At 52.4% G+C, this 26,228-nt stretch overlaps 1 protein-coding gene across 1 annotated transcript in view; it reads left to right on the top strand.

The window, feature by feature from the left end:
* GPA33 (glycoprotein A33) overlaps positions 1-24,411 on the top strand; it is a 31,202-nt gene extending 6,791 nt beyond the window's left edge. The window contains exons 2-7 of the mRNA XM_058660582.1: positions 7,735-7,889; positions 11,274-11,490; positions 14,843-15,001; positions 22,769-22,888; positions 23,515-23,647; positions 23,969-24,411. Coding sequence (XP_058516565.1) covers positions 7,735-7,889; positions 11,274-11,490; positions 14,843-15,001; positions 22,769-22,888; positions 23,515-23,647; positions 23,969-24,104 — 920 coding nt within the window. The 3' untranslated portion in view covers positions 24,105-24,411. The remainder of the gene's footprint in view (positions 1-7,734; positions 7,890-11,273; positions 11,491-14,842; positions 15,002-22,768; positions 22,889-23,514; positions 23,648-23,968) is intronic.
* Positions 24,412-26,228: the final 1,817 nt, after the last annotated feature.

Genomic DNA, 26,228 nt, shown 5'->3' with positions numbered 1-26,228 from the left:
AGGAGCTTTGAGCCACCACTGGCTGTAGGGTTCAGTACTGAGACAGCGGGGCTTGGAGGTAAAGTGTGGTGTCTCCAGCACAGCCCCCAAAGGCAGCGCTGACTGCCTGCCCTGCTTGTCTCCATCTCTGCCCATAGCGCCAACCGCCCGCTCGGCTCCTGCTTCCTTCCTGAGGTGCCTCCCCCTCTGCTCCTCAGTGACCTTTGGTCCACTTCCTCCTTTTCTTGCCTTGGTAAATCAAGGATGCCATAAACACCTGGGCGGGCTGTGGGCGGAGCGTGGCGAGGACGCTTCGGTTAGCGCCATCACAAAGTTGACCGGGAGCTGACTGTGGGGCACCTGCCCGTCCTCCGTGGCCTCTGGAGGATGGTGACGTTCACAGTGAGCCAGGGTGGCCTCCTCCTGGGCTGAGCTCTCCCCTCCTGGTCTGTACCCTCAGGCTGAGGCCTTGCTCCTGCCGGTTTCTCCTTTACTTCCAGTGTATTCCCTTCCAAGAGCTCCTTCTTGAAGGCCTACGGCCCCAACCAAGACAACCAAGAATATCTGTGGTGGTTTTGTTTTGTTTTGTTTTAACTTTCGGCCCAACATGGTAGCCTAGTGGCTAAAACCTCGCCTTGCAGCTGTCGGGAATCCATATGGGCGCCGGTTCATGTCCCGGCTGCTCCACTTTCTATCCACCTCCATGCTTGTGGCCTGGGAAAGCAGTGGAGGACAGCCCAAAGCCTTGGGACCCTGCACCTGTGTGGGAGACCCAGAAGAAGCTCCTGACTCCTGGCTTTGGATCAGCTCAGCTCTGGCTGTTGTGGCCACTTGGGGAGTAAAACCAGAGGACGGAAGATCTTTCTCTGTCTTTCCTTTCTATAATTCTGACTTTTAAAATTTTTTTCTTAAAATATTTCTTTATTTTTACTTTAAAGGCAGAGTTACAGAGACCACACACACACACACACATCTCCCATCTGCTGGTTCACTTCCCAAATGGCCACAATGGCAGGGCCTGGGTCAAGAAAAGCCAGGAACTTACTCTGGGTCTCTCAAATAGGTGCAGGGCTCCCAGGACAGGGGTCAGCTTCCCCTGCTTTCCCAGGCCATGTGTAGGAAGCTGGATTGAAAGTGGAGCGGCTGAAGCTTAAAGCAGTACCCACATGGGTTACGGATACTACAGGCAGAGGCTTAATGTACTATGCCACAACACCTGGCCCAGTATTTCTTTCTTCACCTAAAATGGGGACTAAACAAAAGTTTTCCAGATCCTTTTTGCCCTGTGGTCTCAGGTTTCTCTTCTCGCTGTGTTTGGTGAGATCCTGGACGAAGCAGTTTGCCCATACTGTCTTCACCTCTGTTCCTCCTACGTGGCTTTGCAGTTAGCAGAGAACAACTGTCCCACAACGCCTGAGCCCAGAGCTAGCCATCATTAGCTCTGTATTTTTTGATATTTTTAAATTTTTCATTCACTTATTTTCAGTTCCTTTGAAAGGCAAAGAGATGGAGACAGTGCTACACAGGCAGCGAGAAAGCTCTTCCATGGACAGGTTCAGCAGTCAGGGCTGGACCCAACTGAAGCCGGGAATCACAGCTCCATCCTGGTACCTACCTCGTGAGCTGCCACCTCTTGGGATGCACACAGGTGGGAAGCTCGAGTGGGACTCCAGGTCCCTGTCTGGATGCAGGCTTTCTTGGGTGGGACGCCAGGTCCCTGTCTGAAACGCAGGCTCTCTGGGGTGGGACAAGAAGTCCCTGCCTGGACAGAGGCTCTCCGTGAAGGGATGCCAGGTCCCTGCCTGGACGCAGGCTCTCTGTGGTGGGACCCGAAGTCCCTGCCTGAATGCAGGCTCTCCGGGATGGGACGAGAAGTCCCTGTCTGGACACAGGCTCTCCGGGGTGGGACATGTGAATGCCAAAGCAGCAGCTTCACTATCATGCCAATTGCGCACCAAGGGTGTGTTTTTGCCTAGACTTTTCTGCTCTCTAACCGTGTAGAATCGGGATCCTGTTGCATTACAGTTTTGCATCCTACTTTATTCTATGTGCAAATTACATGCCGTGAATTGAATCCCTGAGGACTGTGTCAGCTTGCACCTCCTCAATAAGTGATTTCCACTCAATTATCCTCCTGTTTTTTTTTTAATTTATTATTTTTATTGGAAAGGTGGATACACAGAGGAGGAGAGACAGAGAGGAAGATTACTCCCCAAGTGGCCACAACAGCCAGAGCTGAGCTGATCCGAAGCCAGGAGTCAGGAGCTTCTTCTGGGTCTCCCACACAGGTGCAGGGTCCCAAGGCTTTGGGCTGTCCTTCACTGCTTTCCCAGGCCACAGGATGGGAAGCAGGGCTGCTGGAATTAGAACTGGTGACCATATGGGATCCCAGCACTTTCAAGGTGAGGACTTTAACCAATATGCCGGGCCCTCCTCCTGGTTTCACATGGCCTTCTTCTCTTCCTCCGCTTCACACTCCATCCCTCCCTGCCCCCTGCCCACACACACACCCTGCAAGCTGACACTTAATTAGTCCACAGGCTGAGAATGACCTCTAACTCCTTCCTGGGCAGAGATTGGGCCAAAAGCCGTATACAAGGACTTCTTAGCCCCCAGGCCTTGAGTGTGAAGCCTGTGGGTTCAACACAGAATCGTACTCGGAGGAGCTTGCTCTCTGGTGCGGGGAGGAGCCCACACACATGTGAGGATGACAAGTGTGTGGGACATATGTGGCCTGATGGGTTCAGCAGAGGCAGCCAGCAGTAGGGGCTGGTTCATCCCAGAGAACTTGCGGGGTGGAGGGGGGAACCTGAGCAGGCCTGTGTTCCTTTCCCCAGGGCCTTGCCGCTCGGCTAGAACTTCAGCTGAAATGCGTTGAATTGATTGGAATTTTATGGCTTCCTAAACCTGTGTCCAACAAACATTTATTGAGCTCTAAACCAGCTCCCTTGCCGCCCGGGCCATCCTTCTTCTCCACTGCCAGATGGCCAGTCCGCAGGGGCTGTCCCCCACCCAGAGCTGCTGGGATTCGGGATAGAGCATTCTGCTTGTGGGGCCTGCTTGCTTCTCCCTGGGGACCCATGCTTTCTCACCAGCAAATGCGGGGAAGCTGGGACCCTTCTGGCCTCGGGCGGCATCTCCGTGGTTTCTCTGAGTGAATGGCTTTTCCTAAGTGGAGGCATGGCTACCCGCTTCCCAAGGGTTCCCCTAATGTGCCTTGCCTGCCTCCAGCCGCCAGCTCCATCAAGCATTTCATTATCCTCCTCGGATGTATTACTTTCTATTACTTTCCGTTGGGCTCTCGAGAGACAGTTTATTATCTTCTTAACAAACCTTAATTATTTACAAGCAATCATCAAGCCCTCAAGCTGGGGCTCCACACCCGGTCCCCCCAGGGAGGCCAAATGACCTTGTCTTTTCCATCTGGGGCCTCAGGTGGACTCAGCTTCCCTACCCTTTAGGTTCCTTATTTCATTTGGGGGCAGTTTCTAGCAACAATCATTGAGATGTATTCTTTCGTATTTGCTTTCTTTTAAAATTTGATGGGCGTGCGTGCGTGCGCGCGCGCGCGCACCCACACACAGCACTCCCACCGGGCTAATTTACTCCATAATTGTCTGTAGTGGTGGGGATTGTTCTGATCTGGCCTGAAGTTGGGGCCAGGGACTCAATCCACTCTCAAATACAGGAGGCAGGAACTCAAGTCCTTGAACCGTCACCACTGCCTCCCAGGATCCACAAGAGCAGGAAGCTGGAATCTGCAGGCCCTGGCATCTTAGCAGGAGTTTTAACCTCTATGCTAAATGCTGCCTGCGCACGACAGGTGTTCATACTGGCTGTCTTTGACTATAAAGCCCATTCAAGGGTTCTAGAGCTCACATTCAATTAGAAAGCTTACATTCTCTGCAGCAATTCATTGGCTGCCAGAGAACACTTATTTGAGCATCTCCTAAGTGTTAGGCAATTTGTTGAGCCCTGGGCATTGGAAGAAACCACAGTATTATGGAAGAGAAAGCAAAGAATGCCTGTGGGGTGTGTTCTTCTGCACCAAAGGCAGAAGACACGCACCTGCTGTGAAGTCCCAAGACACTGTGTGTTGAAGTATCAACACTCCCCAGAACACTGAACTCAACAATGGGATCACCTTCATTTTACTGTTGCAGAAGCTAAGGCACAGAGAAGGAAATGAGGCAGTTCAAAGTTACACAGTGAGGAATAGTAAGAAGGGAGGCACCGGCTAGGGTAGTTCGGCTCCAGGGTTTTTGTGCCTGGCCATGTTCTATGTTGCATAACAAAATCTCATGAGAAATGAAGACTCGGAGGCAAGTACTCACACGGAGCAGGTGACGTGAAGCATGGAGTTGTGTCACTTATGTTTGGGAGAGTTAGGACTGGTCTCTTCAGGACATAGTACATGCTCAAAATCTTGTCCACAAACTACTGTAATGCTTGAAGGGTTTAGGATTCCTTCCTGGTAGATAAAATTACTCTTCTAACGGGAGGTTGGCACATTACACGTTATTGGGTAACACACGTTAGAACAAATTGGCTTCTCGGATGGTTCTGCCTTTTAAGCTCAGAGGAGCTCAGCCTGGAGAAGAAAGGAGAATAGGGAGTAAGAAAGGAAGGAAGGAAGCTTCTGGAGTGAGAGCAGATGGAGGGTAGGAGATGAGAGCTGTGAGTGCTCAGCAGGGAGGACTCAAGTGGCTGTGGGGAGCAGGGTGTGTAACAGCGACCCATGCGAGCAAGCAGAAAGGGAGCCACTGGGAAGGTTCTAGAGACAAGCTCTCCATTTCTGTTTTCTGGTGGTGGAGTAGATGCTCTGCCTGGTGCGCTGTCTCCTTCACTGAGGGCAGAGACCAAGATCTCAAGAAGGGGAAGCAAGGAATCATAGAGTTGTCACCATAAAGCCTGTGAAAAGCAGTGAGAGGAGCCCGAGTTCTTAGCCGGGAAGGAGCAAGCCAGAGCTGCCAACAGCAGGTGCCCCTGGACAGTGAATGGACATTACTGAGTCCAGTGCTATCAGAACAAAAGGGCATTGACTTGAACCAGTGAAAAGGCTGAAGTTGCTTACTGGGCAGTCCCAGAATGGCGAAGGGCCTCAAGTTCTCAAACAATAGCCAACGGCTCTTCTAGGATGACTGACCAGGGGGAGTATGCCTAGGGCCTCAGAGTCAGCCCTAGAAGGCTCAGGTTCACAGTGGCACGTGAAAGAGCCAGACTTCTCTTTCTGACCTCTTCTCATTCATTGGCATCTATCTCTTCATTCACAGGTTTGCTCATGGGAAGTGATTTAAACGCAGTTAGCAATGACCTCATGGATCAATCTAGTCTTTAGTTCCAATTGTTAGCAATTACTGTTCCTCTTGGATGACTTGCCCATGACAATGCTGTGTGATGGTCTCTCACTGTGAGCCCCCACCAGGCCTGTACCTCGGCAATAGGCTATGGCATGAGAAAGTGAAAGCCCTGTAGGCTATAAAATACACGGAAGAAGAAATGTCATTTGTTGAGCATTGATTGTGAGTGAGGAGGCATTCTGAACAAAGTATACATTTTATGTTACTTAATCCTTAGACGACCGTTTTTCAGGTGAGCATTGGGTGGCACGGAAGGCTGATGTAAACTGCTAGGGTCATGCGTGGAGGAGTGCAGGACCTGGACTCCCAGCTGAAGCGCTGTAGCTGCAGGACTGAACCCCATGTTCCTGGAGTGGTCATGGCGAAAGCGTGCCACAGAGCTATAGTGGTTCAGAAACGGGAATCAAAGTATCGGAGGGAGGCTTCCAGGTCGGGGACAGTTAAGAGGGTTGGATTGGAGGAGTCATCGCTCTCATGGGAGGGGCTGTCCAGGGACTTTCTGGATCCAGACAATCTGGTCTGTTGCCATTTGTTAGAGGATTATCCTAGGACACGGCTGTGAGGCCCCTGAGGACACGAGGTGCTGGCCCACATCGGGGGTTGTTTCCATGCTGTTGTTTTCTACATAGAGATCACATTGTTGTTTCTTCTGATGGCACATACTGGACATAAAGTTCAGGAAAGAGGACTTAGCTGAGTGCGTGAGTATGGCATGCATTCATCAGCTCTGCCAGGGCCAGAGGCCAGCCTTGTGGGCACCTATCTTACCTCCTGGAACAGAGCAGGAGGCTGACTCTATGCAGCAGGCATGGGTGAAAAACTTGATAATCAATGTGTGAGTTATGGACAGAGTTCAGGGGTACAACGTGGTCAATGAGCAAATTAGGAAATGGGTGCTAATGGGTGCCAAGACGAACACAACCACCTCTGAGCCCATGGGCACAATGATCCTTTGCCCTGAGGTTTCACAGTGAGAAAAAGTAAGAAGGAGGGTGCCAGCCTAAACAGTTTGACTCCAGCATACCTACACACACATATACACATACACACCACACACACACACACACACACATGCACAGGGGATTGTTGGTCTTCCAATTATTGATTCACTCCCCAAATGGCTACAATGACTAGGGCTGGGCCAAGTCATAACCAAGAACCTGGAATTCCATTTAGAGCACCCATATGAGTGCAGGGGCCCAAACATTCTAGTTATGTTCTGTTACATTTCCATATACGTTAGTGGGGAAGTGGGGTGGAAGTGGAGTAGCCGAGACTCTTCACTAGCATTTATGTGGGATGCCAGCATCACAAGTGGTGGCTGAATGTACCGCATGTCAACCCTGGCCCCAATGAAAATATCTTCAGTTTGGGCAGGGATAGCCCAGCTCTGCACCCTTTGTTAGGCTAGTGTGCACACCCTTGTGTCTGCACGTCAGGGGGAGTCCCACATGTTCACCTCTGCCTTAGCTTCCTTACAGAGCATGCACTGGGTTTGCAGTTTGAAAATCTACAGAGAACCAGGCCTGGCACAGGCTCACCTAGATTCAAGGGCAGGGCACTTGGGTGCCACCTCTTGATGAGCTGTCATGTGGTGAGAGGAGGAGAAGAGAGGAGACATGCCATAGAGGTCACCTCTTATTCTCATCATTTTCTGATAAACTTACATGACAAAATTTCCTCTGAGACAACTTTCTAGTTTTTGACCTTGATTTAATCTTATTCATCAGATTATTTATTCACATATAAGTTGCCTTGTAAATACATGTGAAATACGTAAATAAGTCCTTGTCATTAAAAAAAAAGTGATATTGTGTAATAATATTCACTGAGAGCCTTCTTATGTGCTATGCACTAAAAAAATATTTACGTGTGTTTTCGGCTTTTACGTCCCCCCCAAATTTTGGAATGTATCAGGGCTTCCATCAGCCGTCTTCTCATGCTTTCTCAGGACATTAGCAGGGAGCTGGATTGGAAGTGGAACAGCCAGGACTCAAGCCAGCACCCAGGTGGAGTGCTAGTGGCACAGGTGGAAGATGAACTTGTATGCTTTGGCACTGGCCGCTAGGGCTTTCATCTCACCCATGAGAAACTGAGGCTTAGAAATGTTCAAACAGCTGCCAAGAGGTAGTGCTCAAGCTCAAAGCCAGACTTCACCACCAAAGGCATGTAGCCTCCTCGTGATGCTGAATGAGGGAGATGAGGTGACTGGTGTACCCATGTTCGCTTTGACGCTGGTCTTGTACAGCAGATGGAGTACCACAATCGAGATCAATGTCTATTGTAGCAAGATTGGCTGTGGCTGGAGGAGCAAGGCTGTCCCTCAGAAATCCTGTGAGCAATGAGTATGAACCTCTGTGCCATTTAATTTCTCCTCCTGCTCTTAACTTTGCAGTATGGGTGACGGTCAAGGCCATCTCTGTGCAAACTCCAAAGGAAGTCATTCGGGCTGCCCGGGGCAAGAGTGTCACCCTTCCCTGTACCTACGAAACCACTTCCTCCAAACGAGACGGGTTTATCCAATGGGATAAGCTTCTAAGAACTCATACGGTAAGGAGCCTTGAGAAGTTGGGGGTGTGGTGGAAATTCATTATCACGCGACCATGACCTCTTAGACGGCAGTCTGGCTGGCAGGCACTGTAAAATTTTTGAATAAATGTTAGTGAGAATAAACGTGAGCATCTCAGCTGGACTGGGTGAGGAGGGAGCAGTGAATGTTGGATGCAGATGATTCCACATTTATTTCGAAAAAGTCAGTGTATTTAAAATATCTTTTTGTTGGTCATTCTCAAATGAACTATCTTGTGTAATTGGTCACTCCTGTGGCTTAGTCTCACTCTTTGGTCAAATTTTGCTTTCACGGAGTGAATTATATCCTGTTTTGGAGTATGTAAAGGAGTTTTGTTTTCCGTTTCTATGTTTAGATAGATATTATAATCCATGACTCAAAAATCAAAACATCATGAAAAGAATACATTAGGAAGTCCTGTTTCCACCGCTGCGCCCACATCCTGCCCCAGCTACCTTACCCGCATGCTGTAATCTCTCTGTCTCCCTCTCCACCATGGTCCCACACCCATGGCCAGGCATGTGTGAGCACAGCTGTATATGCACTCAGTAGGGATACATCACAGAGTTCATGAGGGCGGATATTTGATGAGGCATGGGATGTGAGCATCCCATATGGAGGGCGTGGATTCAATCTCAGCTCCACTCCGGATTCCATCTTGCTGCTGCTGCTGCTGCTGCATACCCTGGGAGGCAATGGGTGATGGAGAAGCAGCTGGGGCTCTGCCAAGCACAGAGACCTGGACTGGGTGCCTGGCTCCCTCCTTGACTGTTTTGGGCACTTGAGGAATGAGCCAGTGGATGGAAGCTCTCTCTCTGTCTTTGTCTATCTCTTTTAAATAATTTTTTTATACAGTTATCATGAACTCTTAGAGAGTTCATGAGGCAATGAAATTAAAACTAAGTTTAGTTTGGTGCAAAACTATGGAGATTCATGCGTTTTTTTTCGGAATGCACATTTCCAAAGATTTTCAAAGAGATCCTACACATATGAAGATGTGTGTTGGTGTGTACTGCACCCCCACTGCTCTGTGCTGGACTTTCTCCCTCTTGAGCTACCTTGGGTTTTTTCCATGCGTCGATATATTTATATCTACCTCATAAAAAACCTTCACATAAAGCGTCACACTTTAAGAAGGTACTATATGTCATTGGTGGACATTTGATTTGTTTCCTGTATTTTACAGCTGCAAATAATACTGTAATAGATATAAATATCCTTATGTGTATATTTATGCATATGTTTGCATTCATATATGTAAAAGATGAGACTTAAGGGACAAAGAGTATGTGAATTGGAAATTTTGACTGAAAAATGACAATCTGTCCTCATTCTATGTCTCCCAACCCTCATTTTCATCAACAATTATGAGGGTGCCTATTTCTTCAAGGCAGACGGTCCTCAAGCAGTTTGGTATTTGCCAATTTGATAAGTGAAAAAAAGTATCTCCTTAGTGGCATTGTTATTAGAAGTGGAGCATCTACTCATATATTTAGCAATGAGGTCGCCTTTCTAAGCACAAACAAGTCTGACAGAACTCAGCATCGGGTCCCCGGCCACTCAGAAGGAAAGGTGGCCCGGGACACCCAAGTGCTGGAACAGCAGGACCCAGCAACTGGATCCCAGAAGCATCCAGGGGAAGGACACCCCGCGGGCCCTCGTGGACCATGGTCACATGGCCCATCTGCTCCCACAGTCCTAGGTACAACCCTGGAGAGAAAGCTGCTACCTTTGCTTGTGGGAACTGTCATTTGTGTTCAGACGTGGGGTCCCAGAACCACAGCCTTCTGAGGGCTGAGGTAGATACTGACGTCACTGCGGTGACAGATGGATCTCTTACATCAACAGAACGTGAGCTGGAGCAAACTTGCCGAGAAAGGGAACAAATCTGCTCGCTGTGTTTCTCCCTCTGCCTGAAATGTCCAACACAGTCCTCCCACTCCAACCCTCACAGCTTCCAGCCCTTAGCCTTGCTAATTCTCAGTTATATATTCATTTGTTGATTTATTTTCAGGATTCAGGGTAGTGGTCACCTCTCTTATGGAGCCTCTCTGATTTCCCAGTCTGGAAATGACACCATTCTCTTGGCATTCCATAGCCAACTGTAAGATTCTGTAACGTTTGGTTGGCCATTGCCACTTGTTGCTCTGAGTACAGAGCTCATGACTGTTTGTCTGTGGGTGGTAGGCGCCTGGTAGATACACCTAGATGACAGTAATAATGCTGATGACAAACTTAGAGTGTTGGGCAAGGCCCTAACAGTCTCACACACGGTTATCTACTGGCCCCTGGTGACAAGAGGCAACGGTGTTGGGATCTGACTCAGTCCCTCTCACTCATACTTCAGCTCTGAGTCAGTCCCACCTACTCACACTTGCATGTTAGGAACCACCTCAGGCCCGCCCTGCCAGTCTTCACGAGACAGGTGCCATTATTGTTATTACCATTTACATTTTGTGGGAAAGAAAACACAGTCACAGTGGGGTCAATTTTTCATTCAAGGTCAAGCAATGAGTCACCATCAGAAGGGGAACGGAGGGGGGTGGGGGTCCAGCGTGGTGGCCTAGCAGCTCAAGTCCTCGCCTTGAACACGTTGGGATCCCATATGGGCACCAGTTCATATCCTGGCAGCCCTGCTTCCCATCCAGCTCCCTGTTTGTGGCCTGGGAAAGCAGTCAAGGATGACCCAAAGCCTTGGGACCCTGCACTCATGTGGGAGACCTGGAACAGGCTCCTGGCTCCTGGCTTTGGATTGTCACAGCACCGGCTGTTGCGGTCACTTCAGGACTCAGTGGATGGAAGAACTTCCTTTCTGTCTCTCCTCCTCTCTCTATATATCTGACTTTGCAGTAAAAATAAATAAGTAAATAAATCTTTAAATTAAAAAAAAAAAAAGAAAGGGAATTGGAATCCACAGGGGCCACTTGACTCACTGCTTGGAAGCCAAGGTCAACAGCCTGGTGTGATGCCTGGCTGGAGGCAACTGCTCAGTAACTATTGGTTGGCTGAGTGAGAAATCATGATCAAGGGATGGGAATAGAACAGGTGCATAGATGCCAGAGGTTATTATGGCTGCTGGACTTGCCACCTGAGGTAGCTCATTCCCTCACATGTGCTCCTATGGGAGAATGTCCCTCTGGCCACCCTGCCGCAAGCCAGCCCTGTGATATTATCGCTGAGAGTGGATTGAAAGTGTTCGTGGTAAGTGGACTCCACCGTGGGCACTGCAGTTGAGCACTGCTGTCGAGGCAGCCCTGTAGTATGTGCTTCTGAGCTCTGGGAGTGGTGGCTGGGGTGGGCAGTGGGGGGCTCAGGACAGTTCCATGGAGTGAAGAACCAATGGCGTCTCTTCCTTCACACCCCAGGAAAAGGTGGTCATCTGGAACTTTGTGTACAAAACCTACGTCTACGGGGAACTTTATGAGAACCGCGCCAATGTATCAGCCCAGGCCGAGCAGTCGGATGCCTCGATCACCATCAATCAGCTCACCATGGATGACAATGGCACCTACGAGTGTTCTGTCTCTCTAATGTCAGACCTGATTGGCACCAGCAAGTCACGTGCCTACCTCCTGGTCCTCGGTGAGTGTCTCCAGCTCTAGGACAACTCGTCCACAGGAGGGCTGGTGCCAGATGAGACCCAGACACATGCCCCCAGGAACAACTGGACCCTTTCACCGCCAGCAGGCAGTGCCCAAGGGCAGCAATGGTCAGAATGGAGCAGATCCTTGCTTTGTGTGGTCTTGATCCTGTATCAGCCCATCTGCCCAGGCCAACCTCATTCAGGAGAAGGAGAGGGGAAACCCTGAGCCCTGTTACAGGCTCCATCCCTAGTCTCACGTGCACCAACCCCTGCCAGGCAGGGCATCTGTTCCCGGTGGTGAAGGTGGTCACCCAGGGCAACTGCCCTTGTCACTGTGCCTCACCCAGGCTCCCAACAGACACAGCCCAGCCAGGTACTGTCTTGGAAATCTGTGCTCAGAAGATCTTCCTGCACAACAAACATACCAGAACCCACAGTTTGGGGAGGATCTGAAAGATTACCATTTTCATTACAATCAATTTTTATTTTTTCCTAGTTAATATTTCTCAAATATGTATTTATATCTTTATCTAACAAGACATTGTAATTCTTCTCTTGACATTTAATATCACATACAATAAGCCTCTTGATTGTAACGTTATGTTTTTTACGTGTAAAAGTCTTAAAGACTTAACAGTTCTGCTTCAGTGGCCTGGCTCTGCTATCACCTACTTTCATAGCCTCCTCTTTCTAGAACACGAGGAACAAGGAAAGCTTTTAAGAAGCACCCGGTCTGTGTCTGGTCAGAGCAATGGGAGCCCCTGGGAGGTGACCACATGTCTGACCGAAACAGTGGGCCTTTTCATTGTTGTTGCCATCTTTTTCCATCTTCCTATTCCCTTTACCCCACTTGGTAGATTTTCCTTTTTATTATATATGTTAAAATATATTTATCTTTATTGGAAAGGCGTGTGCGCATGCACACACATACACACACACACAGATCTCTATAGTACTGGTTCACTCCCCCACATACAACAAGGCGCGACTGGGCCAGGTCAAAGCCTGGAGCTCCGCCTGGGTCCCCCATGTGCGTGTCACCAGCCTGCTGCCCTCGGGTGAGCATGAGCAAGAAGCTGAGGCCCCTGGCCTGGAACCCAGGGCCTCTGATGCAGGGGGGCTTGCATCCCCAGCAGCCACGTAGCCACTGCGCCAAGCACCCACTCCAGATGTTACTCTGAACCACAGAAGATGGTCACCGTGCATCATGTTGAACGAAGCCATACCCAGCAGCACTGTGGCAGAAATAATGAGGCGTTCCTGCAGGTTTCTCACACTGTGCCGTGGACAGACACACACAGCTGCCATACTGTTGTCTGTTCTTTTGTTCCTGTTTCATATCGTAAAGTTCGCTCTGTCATCTGCTTTTTCTTGGGCATGTCTCTTTCACACACATTTCTGGAGCTCAGCACCCGGAGATCCATGTTGGCTGCAGACCTCGCATGGCACGCGTATGCCAGGACGACTGTGCCCTGTGTGAGTTTGCACCCATTCTTTGTGGCAACAGGACAGCAGTCCACGCCTCCCCCATCACCAGCACCACACAGGTGCTGGGGGTCCTTCATCTGGTGGGGCCCCACATCAGAATGGATACCCAGCCCCCCAGGCCCCATCAAGGCCCACCCAAGTGAAGCAGAAGCAAGAAGGAGGCAAGCTCAGTGGAATCAACTCATTTCACCTTACATGATGATAAACCCAGTTAAAAAAAAAAAAAACAAAAAACAGAAAACAAAAACTTTTTTTGCAAAAAGTTTTCCAAGAGGTTCTTGCAGCGGAGCTGCTTTTTATGCAGAAGGGTTTGCATTATCCGGGTCTTCCCAGCCCCCCAGCTGGCTCAGCAGGAAGCTCCTGAGCTCTGTTTTAGGGATGCAGCCTGGACTAGGCCATGTCCGGAAGCCCCCATGCCCTGGGATCCGGTGCTGGACGCAGGCAGCAGACGGGATCGGCCTTCTCTGCGGCCTCTGGCGCCTCCTAACGTCAGCAACAGGACTGGCAGGCTTCCAAGAAGCCGGGGAACTGGGCTCCTCCAAGGGTCCCTGGGTGAGCACTCAGGTTAGAGCCGCACTGGGCGTGGGAGCAATTTGAGGGGGGGAGGTGCCGCGAGGATCAAGGCCTCCAGGGTCTATGGGATCCCACGCATACGGAAGGACTACTTGAACTAGATCTGATTGCAGGTCCTGTTGGTTCGTTTGTTTTTTGGAGAAGGGAAAGGGAAGAGAAGTGAAGACAGGAGATGAATGGGATAGAAAGATCCTGCCCACAAAGGCCCAGGCTGCAGCTGAGTGCTGGGTACCCACCTGGGGAACACCGACTCGACTCATGCACCTGAGCCTTTGGTGCTGCTCCCCCGGGGCCCTCAATCCATAGCCCTGGGCCTCTTAGTTGGAGAGACAGCCCAGCTGGGAGTGACAAGAGGGAGTGTCTCTAATGCGTGCCACAGCCAGCCGGGCCACACCTGGCCGGGCACACCCATGGGCCATCCTACAGCTGCCAGGCTGGGCAGCTGTTTGCAGTCACTTCCGGGTGAGGCAGGTGCTGGCATTCATGCTAGTATCCCTGCATTACAGAACCAATAGTCCTGCATGGGCGAGGGGCATGGGGGCAGGAGAGCCTTCCAAGAGGGCATAGAAGGAAGGAAATGACGGGGACAGGCCCACCACCAGGGTTCCAAGAGGAGTCCCCTCCTGCCCTTCCCACTCTAAGGACACCGCCTGAAGCCCCCAGTTTCTGAGCCTTAACGCATGCGGATCCCTCTTTGGGGTACTCTCTGACTCTCCCCACCCCTCCCCTGTCGGCCTCCCTCACAATTGCTCTCCCGTCAGGCTTGCCATCAGTGCTGGCCAGGGGGACCCCAGCAGCAGTGCCACCTGCCTGGTCATCCTCCAGTCACTCATCCTTTGTCCTCATTGGGTTCCATAGCTCAGTCACTGTGTAGAGCCCTGCGGGGTCAGGATCACAGCGGGGCGACCTGTGGCCTATGGAGCTGGAAGTGCTGCCCTCTGGCCCTTGACAGGGGTGATCCCCAAGGCTGAGGATCCCCACTTAAATGCCTCACAGGAGCCAATGGCAGAAGGGGTCCAGGTAGGATGTTGGAGAGAGCCCCGGGGTCAGGGGACAGATGATGTGGGCTCACTGAAGACTGGTGGGCAGGTGGCCGCTCGCGTCCCAGGCTCCCTGTCTTTACAATCTTGTGCTCTAGAGGACACACGGAGCCACCCGTGGGAAGGCTGCTGCGGTCCCTGAGCCCTCCTGCTGACCCCATGAGGGACGGGCCACATGGAGGTTGTTGGGTGTAAATACGTTCTACATGGTCTCACCACTCAGCTTTCCTCACTCCTCCCTTCCCCACAGTGCCACCTTCCAAGCCGGACTGTGGCATCGTTGGGGAGACGGTGATTGGGAACAACATCCAGCTGACCTGTGAATCCAAGGAGGGCTCCCCAGCGCCTCAGTACAGCTGGAAGAGCTACAATGTGCTGAACCAGGAGAGGCCACTGGACCCAGCCTCAGGTGATAATGCTGCTCTGCCCCCCACAGCAAGGTGCAGGGGGACTGGCTGGGGCTGCTGGGGGACGGGATGCTGGGGCTGACTAGCCAGACCCCTGGCGGTGCAGTTGTTGCTGTGCTGCCTCAGGCCATCTCTCTGAGCAGCAGCTTCTCATAATGTGTGTTTCTTGGGCTGTGAGCTCAGCCTCACTCAGGGGCAGGGCACTTGTTCTATCCATCGGCCCAGGGCTCTGCAACAGGCAGGGGTTGAGCATCTCTGTGCCAGGGCTAGGGTGTCACGGTGCTCTCTGCCAGGATTTTGTCCTAAGGCATATCATTCCCACTGGGGTCTAGCTCTGTGGCTCCAGCAGGGGCCGGGAAATTGCTTCATCTCAAATGGAACCGATCTCACCCCACGCCACCCTGCTCTGGCATTGCCCATTCATACCCACACACCCGTGTGGGGTCCATGTTTTATCAGGAGGAGATGCTAGGCTCAGGCAGATTGCCAGGAGACAAAGTTTATACTGGGCTGCTTGGAATGTGACGTTTCAGTCAGGAAACAAAGTGGGAAGGAAATACCCCTGGTCATGCCCCGGGACCTAGTGGCCCGGGGAGTTGCCAGGGGAGCCTGGGCCCTGGTGCCCAGCCAGCAGCAGCCAGTACTTCCCAAGATCAAGAATGGCCAGGCCGGGCCCGGCGGCGTGGTCTAGCGGCTAAAGTCCTCGCCTTGAAAGCCCCGGGATCCCATATGGGCGCCGGTTCTAATCCCGGCAGCTCCACTTCCCATCCAGCTCCCTGCTTGTGGCCTGGGAAAGCAGTTGAGGACGGCCCAAAGCTTTGGGACCCTGCACCAGCGTGGGAGACCTGGAAGAAGTTCCTGGTCCCGGCATCGGATTGGCGCGTACCGGCCCGTTGCAGCTCACTTGGGGAGTGAAACATCGGATGGAAGATCTTCCTCTCTGTCTCTCCTCCTCTCTGTATATCCGGCTTTTCAGTAATAATAAAAAATCTTTAAAAAAAAAAAAAAAAAAAAAAAAAAAAAGAATGGCCAGGCCTCACAAAGATGCAGGAAGGCTGCTTCCCAGCAGGCCTTGCTGATCAGTGTGGCTGGAAAAAGGCGGGAAGTTAAAAATGAAGCCAGCATATGAGCAAATCTGTCCCTATCAGGGGAGAGTGTGAGCAAGTGAGGATGTGTGAATATCCCTGCCCCGACAGGTGAGTGTGAGCAGGGGAGGGTGTGAGCAGTGGGGGAGGGTTAGTGCATCCGTGTGACCACAGCGCCCCTGGCTGGATGAAGGTGCAGTTTGAGAGGCCAAAGATGAGGAGTTCGGGAATTGTGCCTGCCCTTTACACCGGGACAAATGAGAATGCAGCAAAGCATTAGGCAAGCCCACCCAACTTCAAGTACAACAGGAGTACAGTGTGGCTTTCAGCAGGTTTCCGGTTTGCTTTTCGGATTTCTGCTTGGCCAGGGTTCACTTTGCATCTGGAGTTTGCACTGTGAGCCCATCTGGCAGTTCTCTGGCTAGGTGGCCTCCTGCCAGGCCTGGGGGGAGATGGCCTGTCCCCTCCTGACAGGTGTAACTGTACGTAACCCTCTAGCTGAGGGCATAGAGGGACACCCAAAACTACAGTGCAGGAGGCAGTGGTGCCAGACCATCATTTGATGCCCAGGGCTGTGGTCACACAGAAGATACCCTAGGGATGTTCTGCGGAAGGGTCTTGGGCTGGCAGTAGGGCACCACAGGTAAAGGCATGGCAGGGTCCGAACCCTTGTTCTGTTGCTTGTTAGCTGAATAGCTTGACACACCATCATATACTAATTGTCCGAGTAGGAAAGAGAGGGACAGGGAAGGTTCTGCTGCCTCACTGTCCAAATGTCCACAGCACCTACGGCTAGGAATGCAAGCCTCCTAGCAGGTGGCAGGACTTCCCTGACTTGAGCCATCGTCCTTGCTTCTCAGACCCTGTGTTGGCCAGAAGCTGGAGTCAGGGGCTGGAGCTGGGAAGCACACCCCTGTGGGATGCAGGTGTTCTTACCAGGCTGAGCACCCACTCCCTGGGCAAATTCTTTAGTTGCTCCATTCTGTGCAGTGGGCACAATGCTCCGGTTTCCTTTTGCTAAATTGCAGCACACAGTACAAGTATATGTGAAGTACCGAGACTAGGGGCTGGTACGTGGCAAGCACTCAGTTAATGCCAGGTGTCGTTGTCCTTGTGGATGGATGTGCTCGGTGTGACCGAGAGCACAGGAATTGTGACCATTTGGTGAGGCTGAGGCCGTGCGCAGATGGCAGGAAAAGGCAAGAAAAGCTGACCCTGGGCATGCTTGGGAGGGTGACAACGCCCACCAGCCTCTACTTTGTGTGACCCCTGAGCCACGGGCACCTGCCAGGGGTCTCACGGTGGGGCATCCCGGTTCCAGCTCTGTTGCCATCATGGGACAGACATCTCTGGCTGTTGGAAGCCAAATCACAGTTCCTCAGTGAATTGAAAGGGGAGAATCTTGAGGACAAGAAAATGAGCTCAGGCAACGGGAGATTTCCAGGTGGGCATCTGGCATAGCCATTAGGTCAGCACTTTGGGCAATGGCATGCCATGTCACAGGGCCTGGGTGTGTGTCGTCGCTCTGCTTTTCCTAGGAGGCAGCCAAATGATGGCCCGAAGGCTAGGGACCACGCAGTCCATATAAGAGAACTCGATGGAATTCCCAGCTTCTGGTTCTGACCTAAGCCTGGCTCTTGTGAGCATCTGGGATGAAACCAAGAGATGTGATGCTTGGGGTGGAATATTCAAGGCCTTTGTCTCCACCTGCCCCCCACTCTCACCTTCCGCATCTTCTCCCCAGGAGTAAGTCAGGACAGGCCCATTTTTGACTCCAAAACAGCCATTGTGGGGTCCCCACCCAGCCTTCACCTGCAGGTGGTTTTTCCAAAACTGGGGTCAGTGGACTGCAGCCAGCAGGGACAAGAACACAGCCGTGCAGTCAGGAGTCCAAGGGCAGAGTCCTCTTGGCTCTTAGGTGCTGGCCATTCAGGAGTTCCCTTGTCCCCCCGCGTGGCCATCTGGAGAAGGGCATGGGTGCAAGGAGGAGGATAAGCCATCCTACAAGGCTAACTCTAAACATACCTGGTGCCTCAGGCGCAGCCACTTGGGCTGTGCGACACCCAAGGTTTTCTGGATACCAGAAAGGAGGGCAGGCAGCTGGAGCCCATTCCCAGGAAGGTTGGCAGGAGTGGGAAAGGTCCAGCCAAGCCCTTCAGAGCCCTAGGAGAGAGATGTAGTCTCTGCCAGCCTGTGGGTTAGGGGCATCTCAGCCTGGAGCCCAGAGAAGCGAGGGGAGCTGGTGATGGACTTGTGTGTCCCTCGCTTTGACCACGAGGTGTCGCCACCGCAGCAAGGATGTCCGTCCAAGGTGGGCGCCCCAGGCTGAGAACCAGGGCAGAGTCTGACGTCCGCCGGGGGAAGATGGCGCCGGCTCAGGGACTCGGTGCCTTCCCATCCTAAACCAGGCGGCGAGGGTCACTCCTGTGCCCACAGTGTGGGGTGTGCGTCTGACGGCTTCACACCACAGCAGCGGGAGTATGATGGGGGCCAGCTTTTACCCAAAGTGTGTTGCTCTGAGATGCCTTTTAAAAATAACAAAAGCCAATCAGCTTGGCACGTGGGACTTTGCATACTGCCAGTCTCCACCAGGGTTTCCTTGCGCACAGCTTGGAGAGCGGAGGCGGGGGGCCCTTAGCAAACTCACTCCTCCCCGCCCTTGACCATGGCTAACTCGCTCTGGTGGCTGGAGTCTTTTCAGCACCAGACACAGGAGGCATGCCTGGCTACAGGAACACACACTCACGCCGTGAGTTCAAAGAGAAGAGCTTGAAGGTAGGGGTGTATTTGTGACACACTTGAAAGGAAACAACTCCACGTACAACAGCTAATATTTCTAGGTGATGCGATTGTGGGTGGCTTTTAGTTAATTTTGTTTTGTTGAGACTTTCCCTGGCTTTTCGTTTACCTGACTGCCCTTTGGGACGAGCTTAAATACCATCTCCAGCTTAAACCATAATGATCCCTTTTTAATTTTTTTAAAAGATTTATTTATTTTTATTGGAAAGTCAGATGTACAGAGAAGAGGAGCAATAGAAAGACCTTCTGGTTCACTCCTCAAATGGCTGCAATGTCCAGAGCTGAGCTGATCTGAAGCTAGGAGCCCGGAGCCTCTTCCGGGTCTCCCACAGGGGTGCAGGGTCCTAAGGCTTTGCGCTGTCCTATACTGCTTTCCCAGGCCACAAGCAGTGAGCTGTTCTCCCCTTGGGACCCCCCCTTCTGTCCCTGGGACAGGTGGCCTCTCCCTTAAATAAACCTTGCTTTGTACACTTAAAAAAAAAAAAGCTGAATGTTATTTGAGGGAGTTACAGAAAAAAGAGACACACACGGAGATTTTTCCATCCTTTGGTTCCCAGCCATTTTCCACAATGGCAAGAGCTGGGCCGGGCTACTGTAAAGCCACAAACTTCCTCCGGGTCTCCCATATGGGTGAGCAGGTACCCAAGCACGTGGGCCAGCCTCTGCTGCTGTCCTAGGCCATGTGCCGGGAGCTGGATTGGAAGTGGAGCAGCTGAGACATGAACCAGTGCCCATACGGGATGTTGGTGCCACAAGCAGAGACTTAGCCTAGTACACCACGGCACTGCCCCCCACCACCCTTGGAATCACAACATTTCATGCTTATCAGTCTTTCCAGAAGGAAGAGGACAGGAACCCTCTTCGTCTTGTGCATAGCTGTGTGAGGCTTGAGATGTTCTGGACTGACTGCAGTCATGGTTTTGTGCCATATCTAAGTGTGGATAACCAAGAGCGAGCATTTGCTCTTGTGGCAGCAATGGCAGTTTGTGGGTGTGCGTTCCCCACCCAGGACCTGGGATGGAGTGTCAGCTGCACACGGCGGCCTCCTCTAGTGCAGACCCTGAACAGTGGTGATGGCTCAAGTGCTTGGCCCACCACCGTGTGGGAGACCTGACACTCCCAGCTTCATCCTGGCCCAGTCTCGGCTCCTGGGGGCATTTGAGGGGTGGAACAGTGGAAGAGAATTTTTTTCTGTCTCTCAGATAACTAACTAATATTCTTATAATACGCATGCATAGCCTTTGTTATACAATATTTCTTTTCTTTTAAGATTTATTTCTTTTTATTGGAAAGTCAGATGTACAGAGAGAAGCAGAGACAGAGAGAAAGATCTTTTGTCTCCCAGTTCATTCCCCAAATGGCTACAATGGCCAGAGCTGAGCCAATCTGAAGCCAGGAGCCAGGAGTTTCTTTTATGTTTTCCATGTGGGTGCAGAGTCCCAAGGCTTTGGGCCGTCCGCTACTGTTTTCCCAGGCCACGGGCAGGGAGCTGGAAGGGAAGTGGGGCAGCTGGGACACGAACCGGGGCCCAGATGAGATCCCGGCATGTGCTAGGTGAGGATTAAGCCATTAAGCCACCACGCCGGGCCCTATTCTGTGTTTCTAAGAAAGCTGTCAGTTGCTTCTCAGAGTTCTGACCTGAAGTGGGATTGTCTCAGCCTTGCCATTTCTGAACTGTATGACGCTGAGCGAGTCGCTTCACTTCTCCGGAGCTGTAGCAACCTCTGTGGAGTGGGTGAGAGCGCTCGCTTTGCGCCTTCTGTATAAGACTGGGAAGGGCGAGAGGTCGTTGGTGCTAACGACAGGAACAGCAGCAAGTGCAGAGCAGGGCGATCCACGCCAAGGTCCCCCTCGGAAGAGCAGGCTGAAGGGGAGGGGCGGGGCTGCTCCCCTGGCTCCGCCCACAGGATCCTGGGGAAACGAGTGGACAGAAAGCTGCCCTGCCTGCCAGCGCCCCTTCAGCCGCTTCCGGAGCTGTGATTTGCTACTGAAGGAGTGTGGCCGCCTGGGGGCAGTCGGTTTCCTCTAAGTCTCCAACTCTTCTCTCCAAACAGTAGGCAGGCAAAGCACCCGAGACAGGGAACTCAACAGGACTGAGCACCGAGCACCCTCTCCCAGGGAGGACTGAAGGGGTCACAGGTGCCGGGGACAGGTGTTTCTGGAACCATCCTGACCTGCCCCTGAGGCAGAAGGACCTGGTCTTCATTGCTACTGCCCACGGAGGCAGCTATGGCCCAGAGACCTGATGGCGAAGGTCCTAGACTGACAGCTGGCCTTGTCCAGCCCCAACACCACACCTTCCCATGCCCCCCCATACACCATATCCATACCACCCACTGCCACACAGTCACACACAAACCAGTCATATTCATCACCCCTAGTTACACACACCAAAAACACGCACATACTACTCACACATTCTCTTTCTTGTTTTTGTTTTCAGTGACATGATTTTATGTGAGACAAACTTGCAGATTAGAAAAAAAATCTGCTAAAACTGAAAAATGAATTCAGTAGTTGCAGGATATAAAATTCACATACAAAAATCAGTAGCATTTTTTTTTTTACTTTTCCACCCATTTTGATTAAGCTTTATTTATTTATTTTATTTTTTATTAAATTTATTCATTAATTACATTGTGTTGTAATTTCATAGGAACTGGGATTCTCCCCACACTTCCCCACACCCTCCCCCCATGGTGGGTTCCTCCACCCTGTTGCGTAACCATAGTTCAAGTTCAGTTGAGATGCCCTCTTAGCAAGCATATGCCCAGCATAGAGTCCAGCATCTTATAGTCCAGTCAAGTCCAACTACTTATTGGGGAGACCCTCTCTGGTCTGAGGGCAGAGCCAGCACTACTCACACATTCTTGACAAAAACCTGTACATACATGCATACATTTCAACCTTCACCACACTCACATAGATCACACACATCACACATCTATGCAGTGCACATGCTAGGCACAGACACATCATACATTCATTTTACAAGGACACATGCCTACAAATGCCACCCACACTCAGCACACCCGTGTATGCACAGGCACATGTACACACACACACACACACACGCCCCCTCCACTCCCCCGGTCAATCAAACACAGAGCTCAGAACTTCTGATATTTTAAGACTTGTTTCCCAGGTCTGGTGCGGTAGCCTAGTAGCTAAAGTCCTTGGCTTACATGTGTGCCGGGATCCCATATGGGCATCAGTTCTAATCCTGGCAGCCCACTTCCCATCCAGCTCCCTGCTTGTGGCCTGGGAAAGCAGTATAGGACAGCGCAAAGCCTTGGGACCCTGCATCCGTGTGGAAGACCCAGAGGAGGCTCCTGGCTCCTAGTTTCACATCGGCTCAGTTCCAGCCACTTCAGGAGTGGATCCATGGATAAAAAATCTTCCCTTCTGTCTCTCCTCCTTTCTGTATACCTGACTTTTCAATATAAATAAATAAATCTTTTTTAAAAAGACTTCTTCCCCATGTGTCTGAGCTCAGAGACTCCATCCTTAAAGTTTACAAAAATGGTGATCACTGTGCCGTCTGGTTAGAAAGCGTTTCCCTTTGCGCAGCTTGTGTCCTGAGCGGTGGGTGCCTATAGGCATCCCCTGCAGGCCTTGTCACTGCCCATGGGACCGGCACGAGCCCTCCACGCTGCAGGTGCTAAGCCACTGCCAAAGCCATGGAGCCTGCCAACAGCCTAGGGCCTGGCTGTGTTCTCAGCCCTTTGGGATGCTGCGTCCCACCTGGCTTCAGGCCCTGTGGTCCCGGGGAGGCCGTGGCCCCCGGGGAGGCCGGGTGACAGAGCTCCAGCCTCCCCAGAGCTCTTTCCTCTGCCAGCACTCTGCTGTGGCACCCTCTGCTCAACCTGACTGTCCATCTTCCAGTCTCTGGCCAGACCGTGACCCTGAAGAACATCTCCACCGACACCTCGGGCTTTTACATCTGCACCTCCAGCAACGAGATGGGCCAGGAATCTTGTAACATCACTGTGGCTGCCAGGCTTCGTAAGCACCCTCTGGGGCGATGGGTGTGGGGTGGGAGGAATTGTCTGCTGGGACTCCCCTACATTCCCTGCCATAGAGGAGAGCGGGGATGCTCTTGGGAGCCACCTATCTGCCAGAGACCTGGAGTCTCTTTACCCATACATACCCCCTTTGCCGCTACACACATTCAATTCTGCTAACTCCGCAAGGGGTTACTGGGGCCGGCTTCTGGAGATACCAGCCTGCCTGCCCTAAGGGCCACAGAGTGAGTGTGGGGGAGATGTGCAGAGACCCACCCCAGACATCCTCATGGGTGGGTCACTGCACTGAGCTTGGAGAGTAGCTGGCGTCGGGGCTGGCAGGATGGACGCCCGAGGACTTGCCTCCGCGCCTGGGTGTCGTGCCTCCTTGTCCTCTCTCTGCCCTCATCCTGGGACGTGTCCTCATGCCCTGTCTGGTGTTGAGGCTGCTGCAAGGCCACACCCTCCCTGGGGAGCAAGGCCAGTCTCGGCTGCCCTGATAATCAGCGTTGTGGCAGTGTACAGTCCCCTGCAGCCTTGGCGTCTCCCTGTGGTGCCTGGTGGGGTGGGTGTCAGGGGTGTCTTGGGCTGGGGTTCCAAAGACGCAACTGTTCTGTTCTCTTGCAGCCTCCATGAACGTGGCCCTGTATGCGGGCATTGCAGGGGGTGTGGTGGCGGCCTTCATCGTCCTTGGCGTCATCATCTTCTTCTGCTGCTGCCGGCAGAAGGGCAAGGTCGATGACAGCGAGGACGCCCGGCCGTGAGTGTTGGGGCGGGCAGCCTGGTGGGAGGCGGGGAACGGTCCCAGCCTCTCACAGCTACTTGCCCCTGAAGGGCGGCTCCTATTACCCTTACCCTCCTTTTGTAACAGAGGACGGAGTCCTGCTGTGTGCACCTGTAGTCCTGGGCTCAGTCTTTGATCTCAGGGTGGGGCCAGGGCCAGGTGTGAGCTGGAGCCTCTCAACCCAGGATGAGCACACACACAGCCCTTCAGCCCAGTGTCCCATGAAGGGCTCTGGGCCCAACTCCCCGGGGGATGAGAGTGAGAGCCAAGCCTTCTCCCTTTCCTACCTCTCTGCAGGAACCGGGCAGCCTACAAGGAGCCCCCAGAGCAACTGAAGGAGCTGTCCGGAGTGACAGAAGAAGAGGAGGATGACAACAGGCAGGAAGAACAGAGGCGCACCGGGCGCCAGTCCCCTGACTCCCGTGACCGGTGATCCACGGCCGGCCCTGCAGCAGGTGGAGTAAGAGCTCCAGTCCACTGTTCCCCGGCTTCCTCCTCTTTCTCTCATCCTCCCACCTGGACATCAATGGGGATGTGCCTTCTTCCTTGTCCGCTGCTGGGGGGGTGGTTGCTGGGCAAACGCACTGGGCTGGGGTAGGGGACCCCTGCCCATGACTGACCCTGCTGACTATGCCATCTTGGGAGGTGATACCTCCCCACGGCCACACCTAGCTCAGGACCTGACCTTCACCTTGGACCAGGCTGCAGCCTCTCCATCTGCTGCAGCTGATGGGAGCTCTGGGCGGGGGGGAGAGGCGTAGTGCTGAGTCCTAGGAAACTTGCTAAGAATGCTCCTCTGAGGGCAGCCCAGGGTCAGGAGGGCGGGACCCAGCCCTGTTTACCTCCAGCATCCAGGGGGCACCCAAAGGAGGCTTTATACTCAATGCCTTTTTGCTGAGTGAAAGAATAAACACATACATGAAGGACCCCTTCTGACTTACCCCGTGTAAGTAGACACTTGGTACTTGGGAACTTACACTGGCCTAGCCCCGAGCCTCATGTCCCTCTGACACCTGCCCTACACATGCCAGACACTCCCAGCAGAGGCCACCTCCCCACCCCATCTCTGGCCACACGCGTTGTCACAGGGCCTTTACCTGTCAGCATTCTATCTCTCCTTTAGGCCCATCGCAAGTCACAGTGATGTTTAGAGCCCGTTTCTGATCTCCCTTGGTCATGGTGACATGAATCGTGTGTCTCACAGCCCGTCCTGGGCCACCTGGCGCAGTCATCCGAACAAATGTTCCTCGCTGTGCTGGAACGTGAGCTCTGAGACAGCTCTGGCCTTGCTGCTCCGTTTTCCTGGCAACTCTAAATGGCTTGATGGGAACCCGCATGGGTCTCCCGGAGAGGGTTGTAGACACAAGATGACTCCCAGCCAAACTCCTTTCTTAGCAAGCTGAGGAGTTGAGGCAGACGGCTCCAGGGCCCACCTCCATGGTGCTCACGGCTCCTGCTTGTTCCGCTTTCCCGATGCCTCGCCCTGCCCCTGGCAGCTCATCTGCCAGGGTGGGCTGTCCCCTGCACCTTCCACTGCCTCCCTCATGCCGGTCACTATTTGCTCTGCTCCTGAGGGCTCCGACATGTAGTGGCTACTTAGTTGTTGAGGACTGGCAGCTGATCTCACCCAAATACAGTTGACTCTTAAATAAATAAATGTTGTCATCTTTTCTTGGAGGATCATGAAAGTAAAACTCCATAAATCTGCCCACTTATGATTTTAAACAAATACCTGGTTTTATATATTTTGTTAAATGCTTTGCTTCATTTGAAGTGCTCTCAGCAGTAAAATTATTGGTGGAAATTCTCATTTCCTTGTGATGTGGAATCTGTTTAGGGGAGAGTTTGTGTCTAGAGGGTATGCCCCTCCTTTCCGTGGCTTTCTCTGCATCTCAGGAGGTAGATAGGGGTGGGGTCGAGAATCCTGGAGTCCCACTGCTGGTGGCTGTGATGGAGCAGGTATTACCTCTAGAGGTCATGGGGGGCAGCATTAAGCCCTGGCTGGTGGAGGACATGCATGCCAGGAGCCTACACAGTCAGCAAGCCCACATGCCGCAGGGAAGATGATGGGACTGCTCTTGCCAGTGATGCCCCAGGGGTGCCCTCCTGCCAGAGGGAGAAGGAGGGTTTCTGCTGTGCTGTTGGAGAAGATCTTGAATCATCCTCCCCACTGCAGCCTGGCTCCCCTGTTTCTCTGGGCCTTGACTGTACTGTGATGTGTTCAGGGTCCTCCCCCGTGTCCTTTCTCGTGGTGCCGTGGTATCTCCTGTCCTATCACCTGTCACTGGTAACCTCAAAGCCGGTGTATAGGTCTGACTCTGTAAGACTCACAAAGATGGGTACCGGTATGTGCTGATGCTTGACGGAGGCTTATCAGATGAGTAATGTTTGGTGTCACTGTGTTCGCTCAAGGACACCTCTGGCTCTCCAGACAATGAGGTGTCTTCCAGCTGTCACAGTGCAGAACTCTACAGTCATATTTTTGGGATAGCTGCACCCTTTCCCCCATCTCAGAAGCTGTGCCTCCTCCCTGCCCCGACCCCAGCTTGGATCGAAC

Source organism: Ochotona princeps, chromosome 2, assembly GCF_030435755.1.
Source record: "Ochotona princeps isolate mOchPri1 chromosome 2, mOchPri1.hap1, whole genome shotgun sequence".
In the NCBI taxonomy this organism is placed as follows: domain Eukaryota; kingdom Metazoa; phylum Chordata; class Mammalia; order Lagomorpha; family Ochotonidae; genus Ochotona; species Ochotona princeps.
This window is presented reverse-complemented; position numbering and strand designations above follow the sequence as displayed.